We start from the raw sequence: 25,894 nt of genomic DNA, 5'->3' as shown, positions 1-25,894 counted from the left end.
GAACTTGGAGAAAATCAGAAATTTACATCTTTAGGGAAAGGAAGAGTCTAACGTACCATTCACGGCAGTGACAGTTTTACCACAGGAGTTAAAAGAGCATATATGTCAAAATATTAGTGCTGAATATTTCCCCCTTACATTTGTAACCAGGTACAAATGGTACATGGTGACTTTACTCAATATTTTTTTTTTAACTGTAACGAGTTACGAATGGGTACAACGATACATGATTGCAGACAATATAGCAGATACATTTTGTAACTGGTTACAACTGGGTACAAATGATTACTCTTATTGGGGATAATTATTATAGTTTCATAATTTAATTTTGGATGTAACGCGTCTTCTGATTAGCTGACATTATTTTGTTATCAGTCCATAGACATAATTTAGGCATGTGACCGTGACGTCATCAACGTGCTTTCATGGTTTTCTACTGTTTCAAATGGATCTAAAATTAAATTATAAGAAATGATTGTAATATTTTTTCTGTCTATTCAAAAGAACATAAAAATGTGGTGCACGCGTTCTTCAGTGTGCATCACATTATTTTATGTTATTTCTTCATAGACAGAAAAAATATTACAGTCATTCCTTAAATATTTAGCACACAGTGTTCTGAAAAATGGGTACAACTGGGTACAAATGGCTACTCTACTATGATAGTCGACTTTGGTATATTTTTAGCCCCTTATTGATAGGATTTCAAACTCCTGTGGTTTTACCAGTTTTAAAAAATGTATCACCGGCACTGTAAATAAAACCAATCAATTCTGCATATCCGGCAATGACAAATCTATATGCACACTTCCAAAATAGTTCGGAATGTGATTTATTATTGATGTGTCAATTAAATTATGATCTTAACCTGCTTAGGCTTAGTCTAAAATTACTCTGAGGTAAACATGTAAAACGGCTGTTATATCAGACAAGCTTTGGAGTTTCTCGGAAACCCTGCTGTCAAAATACTGTCAAACTGCAACTCTTTATGCTTCCATGAAAAGGAAGATCAGCAGTAACTGTGTAAATAAGTTTACTGTCATTTTCAAGATATGTTTAATATTTTTTTAATTTACATCAATAACCTTGGCTTTATGTATGTCCTTAATAATTTGTGTATTTCAAAAATATTTGACAAAATAATTTTAGTTTTCCCCCTATTCTATCACCCTTCACAATTCCTGGCTAAAACACTATCTTCATGTGAATATTTACTTAAACTAACAACAGTTAATTTCAGTCACAAATATTTTCTATCTTATTTAGTTGAATTTGTGATACAGATTATATTATCTCTTAAAGTCCCAATACCAGGAATCATCAAGGACTTTATTTCGTTTTTTTCATTCAGAAATAATTTGTAAAGTTTCTGATAGTAGGATAATGTTGAAGGAAAGTCCTGACATATCCTGGTCTATATTGTATTTATTTATGAAAGTCTTGAGATATCCTGAGAATTCTCTTAGTTTAACGCTGCTTGATTTGACATTTCCTGAAATTTTCCCATCAACTTTTTCCCTAAAAAAAGGGCTAAATGCTTTACGGGATATTTTCAGGATTTCAGGATTAAAAAAATTGTCAGGAGATATGTAATCACTGAATGGTAAAGATTGCTTTAATTTATCAGTAAAATTGAATATTGAATTGTATAAAGGATTGATTTTATTTGATTCATCTATAATCATGGACAAACAAAGATATCTCCAATTCTAAAAATTACTTGATTGACATTTTAGAAAAAACAAGTGAAACTGCGAGCTACTGCTCACTGATGATACCCCCGCCGCAAGTGGATAATATTAATAGTGTAAAAATATGCAAGTGTTCGGTAAACAGGAAGTTGTCGAGTGATGAATCTGAAAACGCATCACACGGAATAGCTGACTTATAAAAATCCTGAAACCAAATTTCAGAAATCCTTGTATTGTAGTTCCTGAGAAAAATGTGACGAAAATTTTCAACTTGGCTATCATGTGTAAAATCATACAAGTGTTCGGTAAACAGGAAGTTGTGGAGTGATGAATCTGAAAACGCATCACACGGTATAGCTGACTTATATAAATCCTGAAACCAAATTTCAGAAATCCTTGTATTGTAGTTCCTGAGAAAAATGTGACGAAAATTTTCAACTTGGCTATCATGTGTAAAATCAGACAAGTGTTCGGTAAACAGGAAGTTGTCAATTGATGAATCTGAAAACGCATCAAACGGTATGGCTGACATATATAACTGTTCATACCAAATTACAGAAAGGGTGGATGTGTAGTTCCTGAGAAAAATGTGACGAAAGTTTCATGGGACGGACTGACTGACGTACTGATGGACGGACGGACGGACTGATGGACGGACTGACGGACGGACTGACAGACAGAGGTAAAACAGTATACCCCCCTTTTTTAAAGCGGGGGTATAAAAATGAAAAATTAAGCAAGTTTTCCATTTGTAAAGAGCATAACTCTAAAACAGTAACAGTGACGGCACCAAAATTCAAACTTGATCTGTATATTGTGATAATGAGCAATGTTGTTTCAGTTTCATTACATTTTGTTGAGCCAAGCTAAATTTAGAGAACGGAAACCACATTTGGGACATACGGATGGACGTACGTACAGACTGACATGGGTGAAACTTAATGCTCCCTCCACTATTGTGGGGGAATAATAAAGGGAGAAACACTGTTTTGAAATAGATACGTATTGGCTAGATACTTTAGATTCATTATCATTCATTGAATACTAATTTTAATGGATTTCGTCAGTACAGCTGAACCATGAAATTAAGTGTTCAACAAATTAAAAATGTCTTATAACATGTATAAGCAGACTTTTGCAAAACTATAAAAAAAAAAATTAGTTGAGTAGGGAGAAAAAATGAGGACTGACACCAAGTGCTAAGAATAGGTCACTTAATCCCTTGGATTAGATGAGATTCAACTGTTAATCGAATGAATGAAATAGTGAAAATATTAAAACAAATTGTCCATCAGAACTTCACCAAGTATTATTTATCAATAGCCAAAGTTTCAATATGTTACATGTTCATTGGTTTGTCCTTCATTACCTTTTGAGGTTGTGGTTTTGGTTGAGAAGGTCTGCTAGATGTTGGTACCGCTGGAGGACCTGATGGAACGGATGGTGTTGGTCTCCCTTGTAAAGGTTTTCTAGGAACTGGAGGAGGTGGGATATCATCATCAGCTGGTAATGGCTGCACATGAAAAAAAATATATAAATAGTACATCAATGCTGAAATTATCAACCTCTAACAACACTAGTTGTGGTTGTAAAGGTCAAATCAATATAACATCATGTTTTTACAACCCAAACCTTATCACAGTCATGTTTGTATTTTATTTTTAAGGGATTCATCAGGTGGTGGCAGTTGGTATAAACCCCCAATATCTATTTCTCCTAAAAAAGCAATGTGCAACGAAATTAGTCATTTTCAAAGGGGCATACTACATTTTCAAAGTTGCATCAATTAGAAAATAACTGATTTGAAAATATGGAAATGGGTAATACACTATAAATGTATAAATAAACATTATCTAATTGTTAGGTATAGGAAAGTGGAGCAACATTCAAGGTCTTTGCAATAAATCACTTGCACTTTAAGCTTTGATATTATGAAACTTATAAGACACATTATCAGAAAATTTTAAAACAGAAATAAGATACAAATAGAAACAAGAAGATGTTGCATGAGTGCCAATGAGACCTCTCTCCATCCAGGAAAATGGAGCAACAGTCAAGGTATTTGCAATAAATCACTAGCACTTTAAGCTTTGATATTATGAAACTGATAAGACACATGGTAAGAAAATATTAAAACTGAAATTAGATACAAATAGAAACAAGAAGATGTTGGATGAGTGCTTATGAGACCTCACTCCATCCAAGTCACAATGTCTCAAAAGTAAACCATTATAGGTCAAAGTACAGCTGAGCCTTGTCTCACACTAAACGGCAAGTTATATTCACACATAATGTGAGTATGTATAAATCTCTTCCTTGTTTTTTCAAGATTTCAATAATCTAAATACAGTGTATATCTATTCTATACATAAGTACCTACTGCTGATGTTCTTATTAAACAATACAAAGTATAAGTGTCTACTTGAAAACAAGCACCATGTAACACATTTTTAAGTTTTAGCAGAAAATAGATGGATGAAATAATTTGTAAAATTTCTGAAAGTAGGATACTGTTGAAGGAAAAGTCCTGACATATCCTGTGTATATTATATTTATTTATGAAAGTCTTGAGATATCCTGAGATTTCTCTTAGTTTAACGCTGCTTGATTTGACATTTCCTGAAATTTTCCCATCAACTTTTTCCCTAAAAAAAGGGCTAAACGCTTTACAGGATATTTTCAGGATTTCCCATGATAATCTTGAGATATCCTGATTAAAAAATTTGTCAGGATTTATTTAAGCAAGGGCAGTGAATCAAAGTGCTTGTAATCACTGAATGATAAAGATTGCTTTGATTTATCAGTAGGAAGTAAAATTGAATATTATACTTCAGTGTGTTTTTTCTATATAAAAAGTAATGATATAGTTGTGCTATTTCATTCCACAGAACCATTTGCCAGTCAATAGTTTTAAAGACTATTACACCGGTTAATAGCTTCATAATCATCTTTCCCGTACTTTTCATGCTTATTTTTCATTGGACGATAATGATGTCATTGACTACTCTGCTTGGTTACGTATGCTTTGCAACGTCAAACTCCCGCTAATATTGTAAACGGTGGAATCTGTTTGTGTTGATTGTAATTTCACTTATAAGAAGCAATTATAAAAAAGACAAAAAAATCTTCACTGGGAATTTTTAAAGATCTAAAATATAGTACCTTCTTCTTAATATGGGTTCGCTCTCCGTATATAAAAAGTTAATTTGCGTTTGGTGTATTTTAGCTAGAATTTTTTTTAAGCACAGAAAATTTAACATAAGTTTTTCTTGTCTGGATTGAAATTAATGAAATATTTATTAATACAAAACGAATTATAAAAAAAAGTATAGTTCATCATGTGCATATAAAGTTATGTGACATTTTTGTTTTCTTTCAGATGATATATATATACACTTTTAGAAAATTATTTATTTGGTATATAGATAAAATACTTAATGGCTGTGTTGTTCAGTATAATAAAACACCTAATGACTGGGTGTGCGGGTAAAAGCAAGTGTGTTGTCCCTTCGCATACCAACTATTGCTCTCGGCTTTGCCTCGAGCAATAGTTGGTACCTCAGGGACAACACACTTGCTTTTACCCTCACACCAAGTCAATAGGTGTATAATATTGAATTGTATAAAGCATTGGTTGTAGTTGATTCAACTACCATTCTAGACAAAGAAAGATAGCTCTAATTTTGAAAGAAGACTTTAAAATACTTTTAGAAATGAAGGGTAAAATTTGCTTTAATTTTTCAGTGGAAGGCAAAATTAAACATTGCATTGTATAAAGCATTGATTTTATTTGATTCATCTATAATTATGGACAAACAAAGGTAACTCCAATTCTAAAAATTACTTGATTGATATCTTTAGGAAAAATAATGAAAAATTAAGCAAGTTTTCCATTTGTAAAGAGCATATCTCTAGAACAGTAACAGGGACGGGACCAAAATTCAAACTTGATCTGTATATTGTGATAATAAGCAATGTTGTTTCAGTTTCATTACATTTTGTTGAGCCAAGCTAAATTTAGACAACGGAAACCAAATTTGGGACATACGGATGGACGTACGTACAGACTGACAAGGGTGAAACTTAATGCCCCTCCCACTAGTGTGGGGGAATAATGAACGGAGAAACACTGTTTTGAAATAGATACGTGTTGGCTAGATACTTTAGATTCATTATCGTTCATTGAATACTAATTTTAATGGATTTCGTCAGTACAGCTGAACCATGAAATTAAGTGTTCAACAAATTAAAAATGTCTTATAACATGTATAAGCAGACTTTTGCAAAACCATAAAAAAAATGAGGACGGACACCAAGTGCTAAGAATAGCTCACTTAATCCCTTGGATTAGATGAGATTCAACTGTTAATCGAATGTATGAAAGAGTGAAAATATTAAAACAAATTGTCCATCAGAACTTCACCAAGTATTATTTATCAATAGCCAAAGTTTCAATATATTACATGTTCATTGGTTTGTCCTTCATTACCTTTTGAGGTTGTGGTTTTGGTTGAGAAGGTCTGCTAGATGTTGGTACCGCTGGAGGACCTGATGGAACGGATGGTGTTGGTCTCCCTTGTAAAGGTCTTCTAGGAACTGGAGGAGGTGGGATATCATCATCAGCTGGTAATGGCTGCACATGAAAAAAAATATATCAATAGTACATCAATGCTGAAATTATCAACCTCTAACATGTCTAACAACACTAGTTGTAGTTGTAAAGGTCAAATCAATATAACATCATGTTTTTACAACCCAATCCTTATCACAGGCATGTTTGTATTTTATTTATAAGGGAGTCATCAGGTGGTGGCTGTTGGTATAAACCCCCAATATCTATTTCTCCTTAAAAAGCAATGTGCAACGAAATTTGTCATTTTCAAAGGGGCATACTACATTTTCAAAGTTGCATCAATTAGAAAATAACTGATTTGAAAATATGGAAATGGGTAATACACTATAAATGTATAAATAAACATTATCTAATTGTTAGGTATAGGAAAGTGGAGCAACAGTCAAGGTCTTTGCAATAAATCACTTGCACTTTAAGCTTTGATATTATGAAACTTATAAGACACATTCTAAGAAAATTTTAAAACTGAAATAAGATACAAATAGAAACAAGAAGATGTTGGATGAGTGCCAATGAGACCTCTATCCATCCAGGAAAATGGAGCAACAGTCAAGGTCTTTGCAATAAATCACTAGCACTTTAAGCTTTGATACTATGAAACTTATAAGACACATGGTAAGAAAATATTAAAACTGAAATTAGATACAGATAGAAACAAGAAGATGTTGGATGAGTGCTTATGAGACCTCACTCCATCCAAGTCACAATGTCTAAAAAGTAAACCAGTATAGGTCAAAGTACAGCTGAGCCTTGTCTCACACTAAACGGCAAGTTATATTCACACATAATGTGAGTATGTATAAATCTCTTCCTTGTTTTTCAAGATTTCAATAATCTAAATACAGTGTATATCTATTCTATACATAAGTACCTACTGCTGATGTTCTTATTAAACAATACAAAGTATAAGTGTCTACTTGAAAACAAGCACCATGTAACACTTCTTTAAGTTTTAGCAGAAAACAGATGGATGAAATAATTCGTCAAGTTTCGAAAGTAGGATACTGTTGAAGGAAAAGTCCTGACATATCCTGGTCTATATTATATTTATTCATGAAAGTCTTGAGATATCCTGAGATTTCTCTTAATTTAACGCTGCTTGATTTGACATTTCCTGAAATTTTCCCATCAACTTTTTCCCTAAAAAAAAGGGCTAAATGCTTTACAGGATATTTTCAGGATTTCCCAGGATAATCTTGAGATATCCTGATTAAAAAATTTGTCAGGATTTCTTTCAGCAAGGGCAGTGAATCAAAGTGCTTGTAATCACTGAATGGTAAAGATTGCTTTGATTTATCAGTAGGAAGTAAAATTGAATATTGAATTGTATAAAGCATTGGTTGTAGTTGATTCAACTACCATTCTAGACAAAGAAAGATAACTCTAATTTTGAAAGAAGACTTTAAAATACTTTTAGAAATAAAGGGTAAAATTTGCTTTAATTTTGCAGTGGAAGGCAAAATTAAACATTGCATTGTATAAAGCATTGATTTTAGTTGATTCATCTATAATCATGGACAAACAAAGATAACTCCAATTCTAAAAATTACTTGATTGATATTTTTGGGGAAAAAATGAAAAATTAAGCAATTTTTCCATTTGTAAAGAGTATAACTCTAGAACAGTAACAGTGACGGCACCAACATTCAAACTTGATCTGTATATTGTGATAATAAGCAATGTTGTTACAGTTTCATTACATTTTGTTGAGCCAAGCTAAATTTAGAAAACGGAAACCAAATTTGGGACATACGGATAGACGTACATTTGTACGTACACACTGACAAGGGTGAAACTTAATGCCCCCTCCACTACTGTGGGGGAATAATGAAGGGAGAAACACTGTTTTGAAATAGATACGTATTGGCTAGATACTTTAGATTCATTATCGTTCATTGAATACTAATTTTAATGGATTTCGTCAGTACAGCTGAACCATGAAATTTAGTGTTCAACAAATTAAAAATGTCTTATAACATGTATAAGCAGACTTTTGCAAAACCATAAAAAAAAAAATTAGTTGAGTAGGGAGAAAAAATTACGACGGACACCAAGTGCTAAGAATAGCTTACTAAATCCCTTGGATTAGATGAGATTAAACTGTTAATCGAATGAATGAAAGAGTGAAAATATTAAAACAAATTGTCCATCAGAACTTCACCAAGTATTATTTATCAATAGCCAAAGTTTCAATATGTTACATGTTCATTGGTTTGTCCTTCATTACCTTTTGAGGTTGTGGTTTTCGTTCAGAAGGTCTACTAGATGTTGGTACCGCTGGAGGATCTGATGGAACGGATGGTGTTGGTCTCCCTGGTAAAGGTTTTCTAGGAAGTGGTGGAGGTGGGATATCATCATCAGCTGGTAATGGCTGTACAAGAAAAAAATATATGAATAGTACATCAATGCTAAAATTATCAACCTCTAACATGTCTAACAACACTAGTTGTAGTTGTAAAGGTCAAATCAATATAACATCATGTTTTTACAACCCAACTCTTATCACAGGCATGTTTGTATTTTATTTTTAAGGGAGTCATAAGGTGGTTGCAGTTGGTATAAACCCCCAATATCTATTTCTCCTTAAATAGCAATGTGCAACGAAATTTGTCATGTTCAAAGGGGCATACTACATTTTCAAAGTTGCATCAATTAGAAAATAACTGATTTGAAAATATGGAAATGGGTAGTAGACTATAAATATATAAATAGACATTATCTAATTGTTAGGTACAGGAAAATGGAGCAACAGTCAAGGTCTTTGCAATAAATCACTTGCACTTTAAGCTTTGATATTATGAAACTTATAAGACACATTCTAAGAAAATATTAAAACTGAAATAAGATACAAATAGAAACAAGAAGATGTTGGATGAGTGCTTATGAGACCTCACTCCATCCAAGTCACAATGTCTAAAAAATAAACCAGTATAGGTCAAAGTACAGCTGAGCCTTGTCTCACACTAAACGGCAAGTTATATTCACACATAATGTGAGTATGTATAAATCTCTTCCTTGTTTTTCAAGATTTCAATAATCTAAATACAGTGTATATCTATTCTATACATAAGTACCTACTGCTGATGTTCTTATTAAACAATACAAAGTATAAGTGTCTACTTGAAAACAAGCACCATGTAACACATTTTTAAGTTTTAGCAGAAAATAGATGGATAAGAATTTTTTTAAATTAAGTAACGTGACCTAATCTAATTGAATAATTTGAAGTTTACTCCTTTAAATATTCTATAGGTAAGAGATCTTCTAGAAATTAAACAGGAAAATGAATATACTGAAAATTTAGTCCATATTTATGTGGTTCATAAGTGTTTCTCGTTTTTTATATAGATTAGACCATTGGTTTGCCTGTTTGAATGGTTTTACACTAGTAATTTTTGGGGGCCTTTATAGGTGGCTGTTGGGTGTGAGCCTTAATTAGGCTCTGTGTTGAAGACCGTACCTTGACCTATAATAATTTACTTTTATAAATTGTAACTTGGATGGAGAGTTGTCTCATTGGCACTCATACCACATCTTCTTGTATCTATATAAATGATTTTTCACTTCAAAATAGTACTGTGACTTACAGGTGGTGCTCTCTTGGATGGAACTATGTCATCATGGAAGGGTATAAAAAATGAAACTGACTTCTTGCCATCAAAATCTATCCTGTAAAATTAAAAAAAAACATGTTTTATTTTTATCCATGCAATTTTATTAAAATGTATTGCTCACTGAATATTGTCAATATAAACAACTGGCATACAAGCTGAAGGTTTAGCTACAAATGTAGCTATAAAACAAGGTTTAACTCATTACTTTCATCAGAAAATACATGTACTTAGTCAAGAATATACATTTTGTGTAGCAGATTTTTTAAACTTGTTGCCTTTATTGATAGCTTTCATTATGTCATGCAGTTTGGTATTTTTGTTACACATTTTTAACAATTAAAAATAGAAAATATGTCCACCAACTGTTTTGTGTAGCCTTTAAGATTACTCTGCTATCAAAACGGAGGGTAGGAAAACGGCTGAATTTAGCTTTACATATACATTTTTTAAAACTTTGATATCAATTGATACTATAACTGTCTGTTTTAAAGTGTATGTGCAGCAAAAGTGAAAATCAATAGTTAGTGACATCACAAAAATTCGAACTTGATATTTAATTTGTGGTAACAAGCTTTGTGTATAAGATTCATAACATTTCGTTGAGGAAAAGAGAACGGAACAGAAAAATCAGCATTTTTCCATTTGTAAAGTGCATAACTCTTGAAAGGTTAAAATGACAGTCACACCACCCAAATTTCAACTTGATAGATCTGTCTGTGAGGTAATAAGCATGGTGTATAAGTTTCATAAGATTTGGTATAGGCAATCTAGAGTAAGGGGACAGAAACCAATTTTATGATGTATTATAGTTATACGTTATAACGGTAGAACTTAATGCCCCACCCGTTGGCTACAGCCAGAGGAAAACTTGTAATGGTCAGAGCAGTTACCTGGAACACAGTTAATATGCATGATTTGATGGTATAATACTTCAAACAAATCATTCACTATGTTCATAATTGTCAAATTATTCACCTTTAGTTTAAATTGTATATGGGAGTCATATTAATGAGACAACTTTCACTCAGGACTCAGAATCTCAAATTGATAAGTTGCAAATATATAACTGATGAGTCGTGTAACATTGTGGTGGACAAGTAAAGAATTATACACATGCAGCACCTAAAGCCAATTGTAAAACAACAATAAAATTTAAAAATTCTCAAGAAGCACCAGTGTCATACCAAAAACAGTAGATATAAAAAGAAGATGTGGTATGATTGCCAATGAGACAACTCTCCACAAGAGACCAAAAGACACAGACATAAACATCTATAGGTCACTTCACAGCCTTCAATAATGAGCAAGGCCCATGCCACATCGTCAGCTAAAAAAGGCCTAGAAATGACAATGTAAAAAAATTCATATGAGAAAACTAACGGTCTAATTTATGTACAAAATATAAGCGAAAAACAAATATGTAACACATAAACAAACAACCACTGAATTACAGGCTCCTGATTTGGGACAGGCACATACATTGCCGTAGGGGGATGGCAATAAAGCCACTGCTGCCACCACCCGTAATGGACAAAAATGAGAAATTGGGTATGGGGTTGTTAGCTTCAGGTGCACTTTCCCATCCGGGCATTTTTATGAATAAAAGGGTCTGGGACAAGCTCTCAATCCCACTAGGTGAGGGTAAAAACTTTGCCGTAGGAAACTGTACAGAAAGAGTGAAAACATGAGCCCATACCCATTACTGTATAGGTACATCAGACTTTGGATGGACAGTGACGTCTTCAGGTGCACTTTCCCACCCTGGAATTGATACGAGTTGAAGACATGGATAAAAGCTATCAATCTAACCACCTCCGGTCAAGAACTTTGCCGTAGGGGGATGGCAGTAAAGCCACTTCTGCCACCACAAGAATGGACAAAAATGAGAAATTGGGTATGAGGTTGTCAGCTTCTGGTGCACATTCCCACCCGCCGGGCATTTTCATGAATAAAAGGGTCTGGGACAAGCTTTCAATCCCACTAGGTGAGGGTAAAAACTTTGCCGTAGGAAACTGTACAGAAAGAGTGATAAAATGAGCCCATACCCATTACTGTATAGGTACATCAGACTTTGGATGGACAGTGACGTCTTCAGGTGCACTTTCCCACCCTGGAATTGATACGAGTTGAAGATATGGATAAAAGCTATCAATCTAACCACCTGCGTTCAAGAACTTTGCCGTAGGGGGATGGCAGTAAAGCCACTGCTGCCACCACCCGTAATGGACAAACATGAGAAATTGGGTATGGGGTTGTCAGTTTCTGGTGCACTTTCCCAGCCGGGCATTTTCATGAATAAAAGGGTCTGGGACAAGCTTTCAATCCCACTAGGTGTGGGTAAAAACTTTGCCGTAGGAAACTGTACAGAAAGAGTGAAAAAATGAGCCCATACCCATTACTGTATAGGTACATCAGACTTTGGATGGACAGTGACGTCTTCAGGTGCACTTTCCCACCCTGGAATTGATACGAGTTGAAGATATGGATAAATGCTATCAATCTAACCACCTGCGGTCAAGAACTTTGCCGTAGGGGGATGGCAGTAAAGCCACTGCTGCCACCACCCGTAATGGACAAACATGAGAAATTGGGTATGGGGTTGTCAGCTTCTGGTGCACTTTCCCACCCGCCCGGGCATTTTCATGAATAAAAGGGTCTGGGACAAGCTTTCAATCCCACTAGGTGTGGGTAAAAAATTTGCCGTAGACAACTGTACAGAAAGAGTGAAAAAATGAGCCCATACCCATTACTGTATAGGTACATCAGACTTTGGATGGACAGTGACGTCTTCAGGTGCACTTTCCCACCCTGGAATTGATACGAGTTGAAGATATGGATAAAAGCTATCAATCTAACCACCTGCGGTCAAGCACTTTGCCGTAGGGGGATAGCAGTAAAGCCACTGCTGCCACCACCCGTAATGGACAAAAATGAGAAATTGGGTATGGGGTTGTCAGTTTCTGGTGCACTTTCCCAGCCGGGCATTTTCATGAATAAAAGGGTCTGGGACAAGCTTTCAATCCCACTAGGTGTGGGTAAAAACTTTGCCGTAGGAAACTGTACAGAAAGAGTGAAAAAATGAGCCCATACCCATTACTGTATAGGTACATCAGACTTTGGATGGACAGTGACGTCTTCAGGTGCACTTTCCCACCCTGGAATTGATACGAGTTGAAGATATGGATAAAAGCTATCAATCTAACCACCTGCGGTCAAGAACTTTGCCGTAGGGGGATGGCAGTAAAGCCACTGCTGCCACCACCCGTAATGGACAAAAATGAGAAATTGGGTATGGGGTTGTCAGTTTCTGGTGCACTTTCCCACCCGGACATTTTCATGAATAAAAGGGTGTGGGACAATCTTTCAATCCCACTAGGTGTGGGTAAAAACTTTGCCGTAGGAAACTGTACAGAAAGAGTGAAAAAATGAGCCCATACCCATTACTGTATAGGTACATCAGACTTTGGATGGACAGTGACGTCTTCAGGTGCACTTTCCCACCCTGGAATTGATACGAGTTGAAGATATGGATAAAAGCTATCAATCTAACCACCTGCGTTCAAGAACTTTGCCGTAGGGGGATGGCAGTAAAGCCACTGCTGCCACCACCCGTAATGGACAAACATGAGAAATTGGGTATGGGGTTGTCAGTTTCTGGTGCACTTTCCCAGCCGGGCATTTTCATGAATAAAAGGGTCTGGGACAAGCTTTCAATCCCACTAGGTGTGGGTAAAAACTTTGCCGTAGGAAACTGTACAGAAAGAGTGAAAAAATGAGCCCATACCCATTACTGTATAGGTACATCAGACTTTAGATGGACAGTGACGTCTTCAGGTGCACTTTCCCACCCTGGAATTGATACGAGTTGAAGATATGGATAAAAGCTATCAATCTAACCCCCTGCAGTCAAGAACTTTGCCGTAGGGGGATGGCAGTAAAGCCACTGCTGCCACCACCCGTAATGGACAAAAATGAGAAATTGGGTATGGGGTTGTCAGTTTCTGGTGCACTTTCCCACCCGGGCATTTTCATGAATAAAAGGGTGTGGGACAATCTTTCAATCCCACTAGGTGTGGGTAAAAACTTTGCCGTAGGAAACTGTACAGAAAGAGTGAAAAAATGAGCCCATACCCATTACTGTATAGGTACATCAGACTTTGGATGGACAGTGACGTCTTCAGGTGCACTTTCCCACCCTGGAATTGATATGAGTTGAAGATATGGATAAAAGCTATCAATCTAACCAGCTGCGTTCAAGAACTTTGCCGTAGGGGGATGGCAGTAAAGCCACTGCTGCCACCACCCGTAATGGACAAAAATGAGAAATTGGGTATGGGGTTGTCAGTTTCTGGTGCACTTTCCCACCCGGGCATTTTCATGAATAAAAGGGTGTGGGACAATCTTTCAATCCCACTAGGTGTGGGTAAAAACTTTGCCGTAGGAAACTGTACAGAAAGAGTGAAAAAATTAGCCCATATCCATTACTGTATAGGTACATCAGAATTTGGATGGACAGTGACGTCTTCAGGTGCACTTTCCAACCCTGGAATTGATACGAGTTAAAGATATGGATTAAAGCTATCAATCTAACCACCTGCGTTAAAAAACTTTGCCGTAGGGGGATGGCAGTAAAGCCACTGCTGCCACCACCCGTAATGGACAAACATGAGAAATTGGGTATGGGGTTGTCAGCTTCTGGTGCACTTTCCCACCCTGGCATTTTCATGAATAAAAGGGTCTGGGACAAGCTTTCAATCCCACTAGGTGTGGGTAAAAACTTTGCCGTATGAAACTGTACAGAAAGAGTGAAAAAATGAGCCCATACCCATTACTGTATAGGTACATCGAATTTGGATGGACAGTGACGTCGTCAGGTGCATTTTCCCACCCTGGAATTGATACGAGTTGAAGATATGGATAAAAGCTATCAATCTAACCACCTGCAGTCAAGAACTTTGCCGTAGGGGGATGGCAGTAAAGCCACTGCTGCCACCACCCGTAATGGACAAAAATGAAAAATTGGGTATGGGGTTGTCAGCTTCTGAGACACTTTCCCACCCGGACATTTTCATGAATAAAAGGGTCTGGGACAAGCTTTCAATCCCACTAGGTGTGGGTAAAAACTTTGCCGTATGAAACTGTACAGAAAGAGTGAAAAAATGAGCCCATACCCATTACTGTATAGGTACATCAGACTTTGGATGGACAGTGACGTCTTCAGGTGCACTTTCCCACCCTGGAATTGATACGAGTTGAAGATATGGATAAAAGCTATCAATCTAACCACCTGCGTTCAAGAACTTTGCCGTAGGGGGATGGGTATGGGGTTGTCAGTTTCTGGTGCATTTTCCCACCCGGGCATTTTCATGAATAAAAGGGTGTGGGACAATCTTTCAATCCCACTAGGTGTGGGTAAAAACTTTGCCGTAGGAAACTGTACAGAAAGAGTGAAAAAATGAGCCCATATCCATTACTGTATAGGTACATCAGACTTTGGATGGACAGTGACGTCTTCAAGTGCACTTTCCAACCCTGGAATTGATACGAGTTGAAGATATGGATTAAACCTATCAATCTAACCACCTGCGTTCAAGAACTTTGCCGTAGGGGGATGGCAGTAAAGCCACTGCTGCCACCACCCGTAATGGACAAAAATGAGAAATTGGGTATGGGGTTGTCAGCTTCTGAGACACTTTCCCACCCGGACATTTTCATGAATAAAAGGGTCTGGGACAAGCTTTCAATCCCACTAGGTGTGGGTAAAAACTTTGCCGTATGAAACTGTACAGAAAGAGTGAAAAAATGAGCCCATACCCATTACTGTATAGGTACATCAGACTTTGGATGGACAGTGACGTCTTCAGGTGCACTTTCCCACCCTGGAATTGATACGAGTTGAAGATATGGATAAAAGCTATCAATCTAACCACCTGCGTTCAAGAACTTTGCCGTAGGGGGATGGCAGTAAAGCCACTGCTGCCACCACCCGTAATGGACAAAAATGAGAAATTGGGTATGGGGTTGTCAGTTTCTGGTGCATTTTCCCACCCGGGCATTTTCATGAATAAAAGGGTGTGGGACAATCTTTCAATCCCACTAGGTGTGGGTAAAAACTTTGCCGTAGGAAACTGTACAGAAAGAGTGAAAAAATGAGCCCATATCCATTACTGTATAGGTACATCAGACTTTGGATGGACAGTGACGTCTTCAAGTGCACTTTCCAACCCTGGAATTGATACGAGTTGAAGATATGGATTAAAGCTATCAATCTAACCACCTGCGTTCAAGAACTTTGCCGTAGGGGGATGGCAGTAAAGCCACTGCTGCCACCACCCGTAATGGACAAAAATGAGAAATTGGGTATGGGGTTGTCAGTTTCTGGTGCACTTTCCCACCCGGGCATTTTCATGAATAAAAGGGTGTGGGACAATCTTTAAATCCCACTAGGTGTGGGTAAAAACTTTGCCGTAGGAAACTGTACAGAAAGAGTGAAAAAATGAGCCCATATCCATTACTGTATAGGTACATCAGACTTTGGATGGACAGTGACGTCTTCAGGTGCACTTTCCAACCCTGGAATTGATACGAGTCGAAGATATGGATTAAAGCTATCAATCTAACCACCTGCGTTCAAGAACTTTGCCGTAGGGGGATGGCAGTAAAGCCACTGCTGCCACCACCCGTAATGGACAAACATGAGAAATTGGGTATGGGGTTGTCAGCTTCTGGTGCACTTTCCCACCCGGGCATTTTCATGAATAAAAGGGTCTGGGACAAGCTTTCAATCCCACTAGGTGTGGGTAAAAAATTTGCCGTATGAAACTGTACAGAAAGAGTGAAAAAATGAGCCCATACCCATTACTGTATAGGTACATCAGATTTTGGATGGACAGTGACGTCTTCAGGTGAATTTTCCCACCCTGGAATTAATACGAGTTGAAGATATGGATAAAAGCTATCAATCTAACCACCTGCAGTCAAGAACTTTGCCGTAGGGGGATGGCAGTAAAGCCACTGCTGCCACCACCCGTAATGGACAAAAATGAAAAATTGGGTATGGGGTTGTCAGCTTCTGGTGCACTTTCCCACCCGGACATTTTCATGAATAAAAGGGTCTGGGACAAGCTTTCAATCCACTAGGTGTGGGTAAAAACTTTGCCGTAGGTAACTGTACAGAAAGAGTGAAAAAATGAGCCCATACCCATTACTGTATAGGTACATCAGACTTTGGATGGACAGTGACGTCTTCAGGTGCACTTTCCCACCCTGGAATTGATACGAGTTGAAGATATGGATAAAAGCTATCAATCTAACCACCTGCGTTCAAGAACTTTGCCGTAGGGGGATGGCAGTAAAGCCACTGCTGCCACCACCCGTAATGGACAAAAATGAGAAATTGGGTATGGGGTTGTCAGCTTCTGGTGCACTTTCCCACCCGGGCATTTTCATGAATAAAAGGGTCTGGGACAAGCTTTCAATCCCGCTAGGTGTGGGAAAAAACTTTGCCGTAGGAAACTGTACAGAAAGAGTGAAAAAATAAGCCCATACCCATTACTGTATAGGTACATCAGACTTTAGTTGGACAGTGACGTCTTCAGGTGCACTTTCCCACCCTGGAATTGATACGAGTTGAAGATATGGATAAAAGCTATCAATCTAACCACCTGCGGTCAAGAACTTTGCCGTAGGGGGATGGCAGTAAAGTCACTGCTGCCACCACCCGTAATGGACAAAAATGAGAAATTGGGTATGGGGTTGTCAGCTTCTGGTGCACTTTCCCACCCGGACATTTTCATGAATAAAAGGGTCTGGGACAAGCTTTCAATCCCACTAGGTGTGGGTAAAAACTTTGCCGTATGAAACTGTACAGAAAGAGTGAAAAAATGAGCCCATACCCATTACTGTATAGGTAAATCAGACTTTGGATGGACAGTGACGTCTTCAGGTGCATTTTCCCACCCTGGAATTGATACGAGTTGAAGATATGGATAAAAGCTATCAATCTAACCACCTGCGTTCAAGAACTTTGCCGTAGGGGGGTGGCAGTAAAGCCACTGCTGCCACCACCCGTAATGGACAAAAATGAGAAATTGGGTATGGGGTTGTCAGCTTCTGGTGCACTTTCCCACCCGGGCATTTTCATGAATAAAAGGGTCTGGGACAAGCTTTCAACCCCACTAGGTGTGGGTAAAAACTTTGCCGTAGGAAACTGTACAGAAAGAGTGAACAAATGAGCCCATACCCATTACTGTATAGGTACATCAGACTTTGGATGGACAGTGACGTCTTCAGGTGCATTTTCCCACCCTGGAATTGATACGAGTTGAAGACATGGATAAAAGCTATCAATCTAACCACCTGCATTCAAGAACTTTGCCGTAGGGGGATGGCAGTAAAGCCACTGCTGCCACCACCCGTAATGGACAAAAATGAGAAATTGGGTATGGGGTTGTCAGCTTCTGGTGCACTTTCCCACCCGGGCATTTTCATGAATAAAAGGGTCTGGGACAAGCTTTCAATCCCAATAGGTGTGGGTAAAAACTTTGCCGTAGGAAACTGTACAGAAAGTCTGAAAAATGAACCCTTAGCCATTACTGTATATGTACCTATATATATGAAGATATGGATCATAGCTTTCAATCTAACCACCTGCGGTCAAGAACTTTGACGTAGGGGGAAGAGAGTAGGGCAACTGCTGCCACCACCCGTAATGCACAAAAATGAGAAATTGGGTATGTGGTTGTGGGATCCTAATTGGATTGAAAGCTTGTCCCAGGCTCTTTTATTCATGAAAATGCACGGGTTAGAAAGTGCACCTGAAGCTGACAACCCCATATCCAATTTCTCATTTTTATCCATTATGGGTGGTGGCAGCAGTCGCTTTACTCCCATCCCCTTACGGCAAAGTTCTTAACCGCAGGTGGTTAGATTGAAAGCTATTATCCAAATCTTCAACTCGTATCAATCCCTGGGTGGGAAAGTGCACCTGGAGATTTAACTGGCCATCCAAAGTCTGAGGTACCTATACAGTTATGGGTATGGGCTCATTTTTCAGTCTTTCTGTACAGTTCCCTACGGCAAAGTTTTTTCCCACACCTAGTGGGATTGAAAGCTTGTCCCAGACCCTTTTATTCATGAAAATGCACCGCAGGTGGGAAAGTGCACCGGAAGCTGACAACAACAACACTCAATTTCTCATTTTGGTCCATTATGGGTGGTGGCAGCAGTCGCTTTACTCCCATCCCCCTACGGCAAAGTTCTTGACTGCAGGTGGTTAGATTGAAAGTTATTATCCATATCTTCAACCCGTATCAATCCCTGGGTGGGAAAGTGCACCTGAAGACTTCACTGACCATCCAAAGTCTGAGGTACCTATACAGTTATGGGTATGAGCTCATTTTTCAGTCTTTTTTGTACAGTTCCCTACGGCAAAGGTTTTTTCCCACACCTAGTGGGATTGAAAGCTTGTCCCAGACCCTTTTATTCATGAAAATGCACCGCAGGTGGGAAAGTCCACCGGAAGCTGAGAACAACATACTCAATTTCTCATTTTGGTCCATTATGGGTGGTGGCAGCAGTCGCTTTACTCCCATCCCCCTACGGCAAAGTTCTTGACCGCAGGTGGTTAGATTGAAAGCTATTATCCATATCTTCAACTTGTATCAATCCCTGGGTGGGAAAGTGCACCTGAAGATTTCACTGGCCATCCAAAGTCTGAGGTACCTATACAGTTATGGGTATTGGCTCATTTTTCAGTCTTTCTGTACAGTTCCCTACGGCAAAGTTTTCCCCACACCTAGTGTGATTGAAAGCTTGTCCCAGACCCTTATATTCATGAAAATACACAGGTGGGAAAGTGCACCGGAAGCTGACAACAACATACTCAATTTCTCCTTTTGGTCCATTATAGGTGGTGGCAGCAGTCGCTTTACTCCCAGCTCCCTACGGCAAAGTTCTTGACCACAGGTGGTTAGATTGAAAGCTATTATCCATATCTTCAACTCGTATCAATCCCTGGGTGGGAAAGTGCACCTGAAGATTTCACTGACCATCCAAAGTCTGAGGTACTTATACAGTTATGGGGATGGGCTCATTTTTCAGTCTTTTTTGTACAGTTCCCTACGGCAAAGTTTTTTCCCACACCTAGTGGGATTGAAAGCTTGTCCCAGACCCTTTTATTCATGAAAATGCGCAAGTGGGAAAGTGCACCGGAAGCTGACAACAACATACTCAATTTCTCATTTTGGTACATTATGGGTGGTGGCAGCAGTGGCTTTACTCCCACCCCCCTACGGCAAAGTTCTTGATCGCAGGTGGTTAGATTGATAGCTTTTATCCATATCTTCAACTCGTATCAATGCCTGGGTGGGAAAGTGCACCTGAAGACTTCACTGACCATCCAAAGTCTGATTTACCTATACATTTATGGGTATGGGCTCATTTTTCAGTCTTTTTTGTACAGTTCACTACGGCATAGTTTGTCCCACACCTAGTGGGATTGAAAGCTTGTCCCAGACCCTTTTATTCATGAAAATGCGCAAGTGGGAAAGTGCACCGGAAGCTGACAACAACATACTCAATTTCTCATTTTGGTCCATTATGGGTGGTGGCAGCAGTCGCTTTACTACCATCCCCCTACGGCAAAGTTCTTGACCGCAGGTGGTTAGATAGAAAGCTATTATCCATATCTTCAACTCGTATCAATCCCACGGTGGGAATGTGCACCTGAAGATTTCACTGGCCATCCAAAGTCTGAGGTACCTATACAGTTATGGTATGGGCTCATTTTTCAGTCTTTCTGTACAGTTCCCAACGGCAAAGTTTTTTCCCACACGTGGCGATGTTGTTTTTTTCGTGTCCAACGTACATTCTTTCGGCAAGCCTCGCAAGCTCCATACGGTAAAGTTTGCCACCGGATATGGCTCGAATGAAAGGTAATAAATCAGAGCAGGGCCCACTGAAATGAGTTTTTTGGGGTTAAAACCATTCTGGGAATTGAATCCCACCTACACTTTTTCAATAACATCCAAATATTAAAGAAAAATCCTTGGCTCTAACTCCAAATATTGACTATTTTATGTTAAGGGGGTTCTGAAGTCTTTTGAAAGCTTCCGATGTGCTATTTTTTAACCTTTTCTAATTAATCGGACCAAATCACTACTTTTAAATTACTTTAAAATTGATTTTTTTTTTAAAGTATGCTTTAATCCCCCTTACTTGCTATTTGAGGCATAGAACATGAAGAAATACATTTGGAAGGGGTATACAAAAAAATGGCAAGTACCACACTGTCCACATTGAGGACTATATTCGTCGATAACTGTGTATCGTACTTGGACCATTTGAGGCGGCCGAATGTATAGAAAGGCAGTATATAGTAATTCTTTCGAACATAAGATATTTCTTATTTCGTTTATTTGAAAGCTTATACGATAACTGTGTATCGTACTCGGACCATTTGAGGCGGCCGAATTCATAGAAAGGCAGTATATAGTAATTCTTTCGAACATAACATATTTCTTATTTCGTTTATTTGAAAGCTAATACATTGTACACAGGAACGAGTTTAAGTCAACTCACATTAAATAGTTATTCTATGCTACGCCTACAACAGTAAAGACCGTAATGTTATCTGATCTGTAGGTTTGTTCGTTCGTTCGTTTGTCCGTGTATCCATCCATTTATACTGTATTAGATTGAATCTAAGACGACATTGTAGTCAGATCAAGTTGAAACTAAGTACACATGTTTATTAAAATATGTTCTTTTTAAAATTATTTACGGTTCTCTGAATATGGAAAACAATTGTGCGAGCAAATTATCATAGACAAACACTGTTAGTTTTTTTTCTTCTAATTCAATTCGTTTACTTTTTATTCTCATTTCGTATCCGTAAATTACTAAATAACTATTATGAGTTAGGCATATACGATCAGTATTTAATAGTTTATTTGCAACCCTTGATTTTTGTTTACCATCTAGGTTAAGAGTTTGGAAAACGGAGAAAACGTAAAGAAGACCTCAAAATATAGTATATGCCCTTCTCTAAAGAGTAAAATACGTAGAGGAGCGCACTTTCCATTCTATAAATACATAATATATAATTACATAAAGTATGTGTTTGTGTAGGGGAATAAAAATCGTTCGCTAAAAAAGATTGTTCCTTTGGTTTTTGTGTATTTTTCGCTGTGCATTTGCTGATTAAAGATACCCTATCTCCTTTGTTGTTCTATTGTATTACGATATTTTGACTTTTTACGATTTTCTGGGACGTTCTCTCTTTACTAATTTATATTGATGCAGTCATTTAACAAGCAAACTAGTCAGTACATTAGGCTACAGACAACATTGCTGTTGTAGTGTCCCTTCTGACTTGATATGATGGATATCTCTAGTTATTTAAAGGTTAAAAAACAATATAAACCGTATTGGTAGCCATATTTTATTTTTAACAGAACGTTGTTTCATTATGTCGTTTTGTGGTTTTCTCATATACCACATTATGATTCTTTGACAAGTTTATTCTCATTGTGTTCTTCAGTGGTCGCTAGAATCGGTCGCTAGCTTGATTGGTCGCTAGGATTGGTCGCTAGCTTGAGTCTGGTTAGATTTCCGGTAATTGTTCTGCATAGACCACACCACATTGGAGTCCCTGTAAAAAAATTTCAAGTGGACCACAGTTACCCACCCTACCCAATAATTACATAAAAGTTAATAAACAAATGTCTACGGAAATACTTCTGTCCGAACAATGTGTAAAGGGGAGCCTTGTAGCTGATGTCTGCTGGAGAAAAAAATCAAGGTTGCTGTTTAGCTTATTTTTTTTCAAAGATAGGTCCAAAGTTGGGGTCGAACACCGAACCCCATCCATACCGAAAATGTAATAAAAATTGTTTTCACTAGGTGCAAAGGGAAGCTGGGTAGGTGGGGTCTACAGTAGAAAAATCCAGGGTGTTGTTCTGCTTAGTTTTTTTTTTTTCTAAAGTAGGTCTAAAGTTGAGGTCGTATACCCTACAAAAACCCTTACCAGACAGTTAATAAAAATATTCTGCGGCAATACTTTTATCTGTTCTAGGTGAGAACGTAAGCTAGAGATCTAGGGCCTACTTGATCAAAATTACAAGTTAATTTATAGCACGGATCAATCGTTTTTAAGCTAATAAATAATTTACTTTCCCACCATACTTTGAATACAAAAAATAAACCTTTTGTCCAGTCATATTTAAGCGAAATCCACTAGTTCAGAGGTAGAACGTTTAGTAAAAACAGTTTTGTGTGGCAAAAAAAAAGTTAAAGCACGAGTGCAACTTTCTTTTCTTTTAATGCAGAATTATTATTACTTTTCATGAACTATTTGACAGGATGCCGATAATAAGGAAAGCTATTTCACCCAATAATGCAATTTTGCCATCATTAAAAAAAATCATAATTATTACTCCAAGTGTTGACTATTTAAAATGTAAAGCGGGATATCGAAAGCGATTGATTTTGGATTTATATAACTAATAATAACATAAGATGTATGTTTTATTATAATTCGTTATTCTGATTGGCTAACTGCACATCTCATGTTACATTACACAACAAAAATCATTATTCATGATGACACGAGGTCCCACAATAAAGTGCAAAGGTGAATTTAATAAAAACTTGATAAAAATCGTGTTTTCATGATCCTAGCTAAAACATGTAATTATAAATATTGAATGCTTCTTTTTGTAACTTCATAGGGTTGTAAAAGCGTTGACCGTGCGTATATTTTCAGAATGAAGCGCTTCCGCTTTTCATACAAAATGTATTTCGGTCATCGTTTTACACCTCAATGAAGTAACAAAAAAAAGCATTCAATTTTTAAATAAACCAGAAATGAAATTTTAAAATTCATTGAAAAGTGTCTTTGACTGCTTAATTATTATTTAAAAACTGATGATATAGTGGTTATATATTAATAAAAACATTTTAAGTACGTTTGAGTCTTATGCAATATTTGTTTTTATATATTTGAAAACTGACTGCTACCGACTGGTTGCTTGAGCCTGGTCTCACAAACTCCGCATTTTCATTACAGCCGATTACATTGAGTGTGTAGACAAAGGTAATATCTTTGGATCGCTTGTTTGTTAGCTGAACTATGAAGAAACTAGGTAAGGTATACCACTCTCCTGTAGAAGGAGCCTAGTCCTACAGATAGATTGATTGTATTTGTCGAACTAGTCTTCTCTTAAAGGAGGGTAGTTTGCCTAACCTAATAATACAAGCAAGCTAACCAAGGATATGCTACCTTTGCCTACACACTCAGTGAAATCGGCTGTAACTTTTTTACATTACAGGTTGCAACACCTTGCCAAATCATTAGGTTCCAATAAACGTTTGGAAAATTTAGTTAATGTGCTTTCCCATAGGGTTTTATGCAAAACAATTATCTATTATGGAAACTTGCAAAAACAATATCAAAATCGAAATCTAAGTGAACAATGAAGTTACTCACATTAAAAAAGGTTAAGACATTGATGGCCAAATATTTATTTTTATTCTTGCGTGTCTTATTATAATCAGACGGTAATTTTAGAGTTTACAAAGAAATTTAATATTAAGACAAACATTAATAACGAGTTTCATTGGTGAAATTAACACTACAATACAAATTTGTGCTTGTAGTAAAATGATCAATGAATGAATCAATCAATCAATCAATCAATCAATCAATCAATCAATCAATCAATCAATCAATCAATCAAATGATCAATCAATAAAATTGAGAATGGAAATAAAAAATGTGTCAAAGAAACAACAGTCAGTCTAACCAAAGAGCACAGCCGAAGGCCACCAATGAGTCTTCAACACAACGAGAAAATCCCGCAACCAGAGGCGGGCTTGAGCTGGTCTCTAAATAAAAATATATACTAGTAATGTGAAAATGGACGTCACACTTAACTTAGACAAAAAAAAACATAAAAAAACTAACAAAGATCAGAATCTACTGTCTTGGGACAGGCGCAAAAATACGGCGGGGCTAAACAGGCTTTGTTAGATCTCAACCCTCCCGCTATACAATTACATCTAGTTCATGTAGAATAAACAAACACACAACAATATGCACAGAGAAACTCAGTTTAAAAGAAATCCGAGTCCGATGACAAAATCATGAGTAAACAAAAGAAACTACACAAAACGAATCTATACTATTAAACGAGAAGACCTCATTTTGTGTGTCGCTTCTCCTCCTTCCACGATAAATTAATCATCATGCTTCTGTGTCCTATAGGTAACATGTATAGTCGCATTTGTCATCCATTCTTATGATCATTCAGTTTGGGTTATTTTGGGAGAAAAACGAAAAAAAAATGCGTCCGGATATTATCCCGTCATTGGACAAAACTTCAAGTCAGATTAGCCTTCCGGTTTGTGTTTTTCTGTACTTTGAACATACAATGACTATGAATAAGGTGTATACATTTGCTTTCTGCTATCATTTTGAGTTCTAGCATTTATCATCCTTGCTTAAAGTGTTTCAGTTTGGATTAATTTGGGAGAAAAACGAAAATAAATAATATTTGCTATTTACTATCAATTCCAATAGTTAACTATCCACGGATATATATCTGTATACTTACATACATTTACTATGAATAATTATATTTGTTATTTATTATTAATTCCGATGGTTTACTGGGGAGGGGACTCTTTACTATTCATGGCGTTCAATGGTGTATCTGACGTTAAGCACGTTATTGCGTCAATGACGTGAAATACGACAGAGCAATTTGATAAATAGCTCTTCTATGAAATCTAAATAATTCAGCTTTATGAAATTTATATCCATAGATTAAGCAGGTATTACTGTTTCCAAAAATAAAAAAAAAATATTCTTAACTTTTCATAATAGTTTCCAATAATGATACAAATATTGCCAAAACGTCATAAATATGCGTGTCAGACGTAACAAATTATTCGCA

The 25,894-nt window shown here is 37.2% G+C and overlaps 1 protein-coding gene across 1 annotated transcript in view; it reads right to left on the bottom strand.

Moving 5' to 3' along the window:
* The window catches only part of LOC139504253 (uncharacterized), a 64,281-nt gene that overhangs the window by 20,758 nt on the left and 17,629 nt on the right, over nt 1–25,894 (bottom strand). The window contains exons 2-5 of the mRNA XM_071294320.1: nt 9,912–9,993; nt 8,552–8,695; nt 6,181–6,324; nt 3,061–3,204 (exon numbers count right to left, since the gene is read on the bottom strand). Of these exons, the coding sequence (XP_071150421.1) occupies nt 3,061–3,204; nt 6,181–6,324; nt 8,552–8,695; nt 9,912–9,993 (514 nt within the window). The remainder of the gene's footprint in view (nt 1–3,060; nt 3,205–6,180; nt 6,325–8,551; nt 8,696–9,911; nt 9,994–25,894) is intronic.

This window comes from Mytilus edulis, chromosome 14, assembly GCF_963676685.1.
Source record: "Mytilus edulis chromosome 14, xbMytEdul2.2, whole genome shotgun sequence".
Classification (NCBI taxonomy): domain Eukaryota; kingdom Metazoa; phylum Mollusca; class Bivalvia; order Mytilida; family Mytilidae; genus Mytilus; species Mytilus edulis.
Note: the sequence above shows the minus strand (reverse complement) of the source record. Positions and strands in the feature narration are given on the sequence as shown.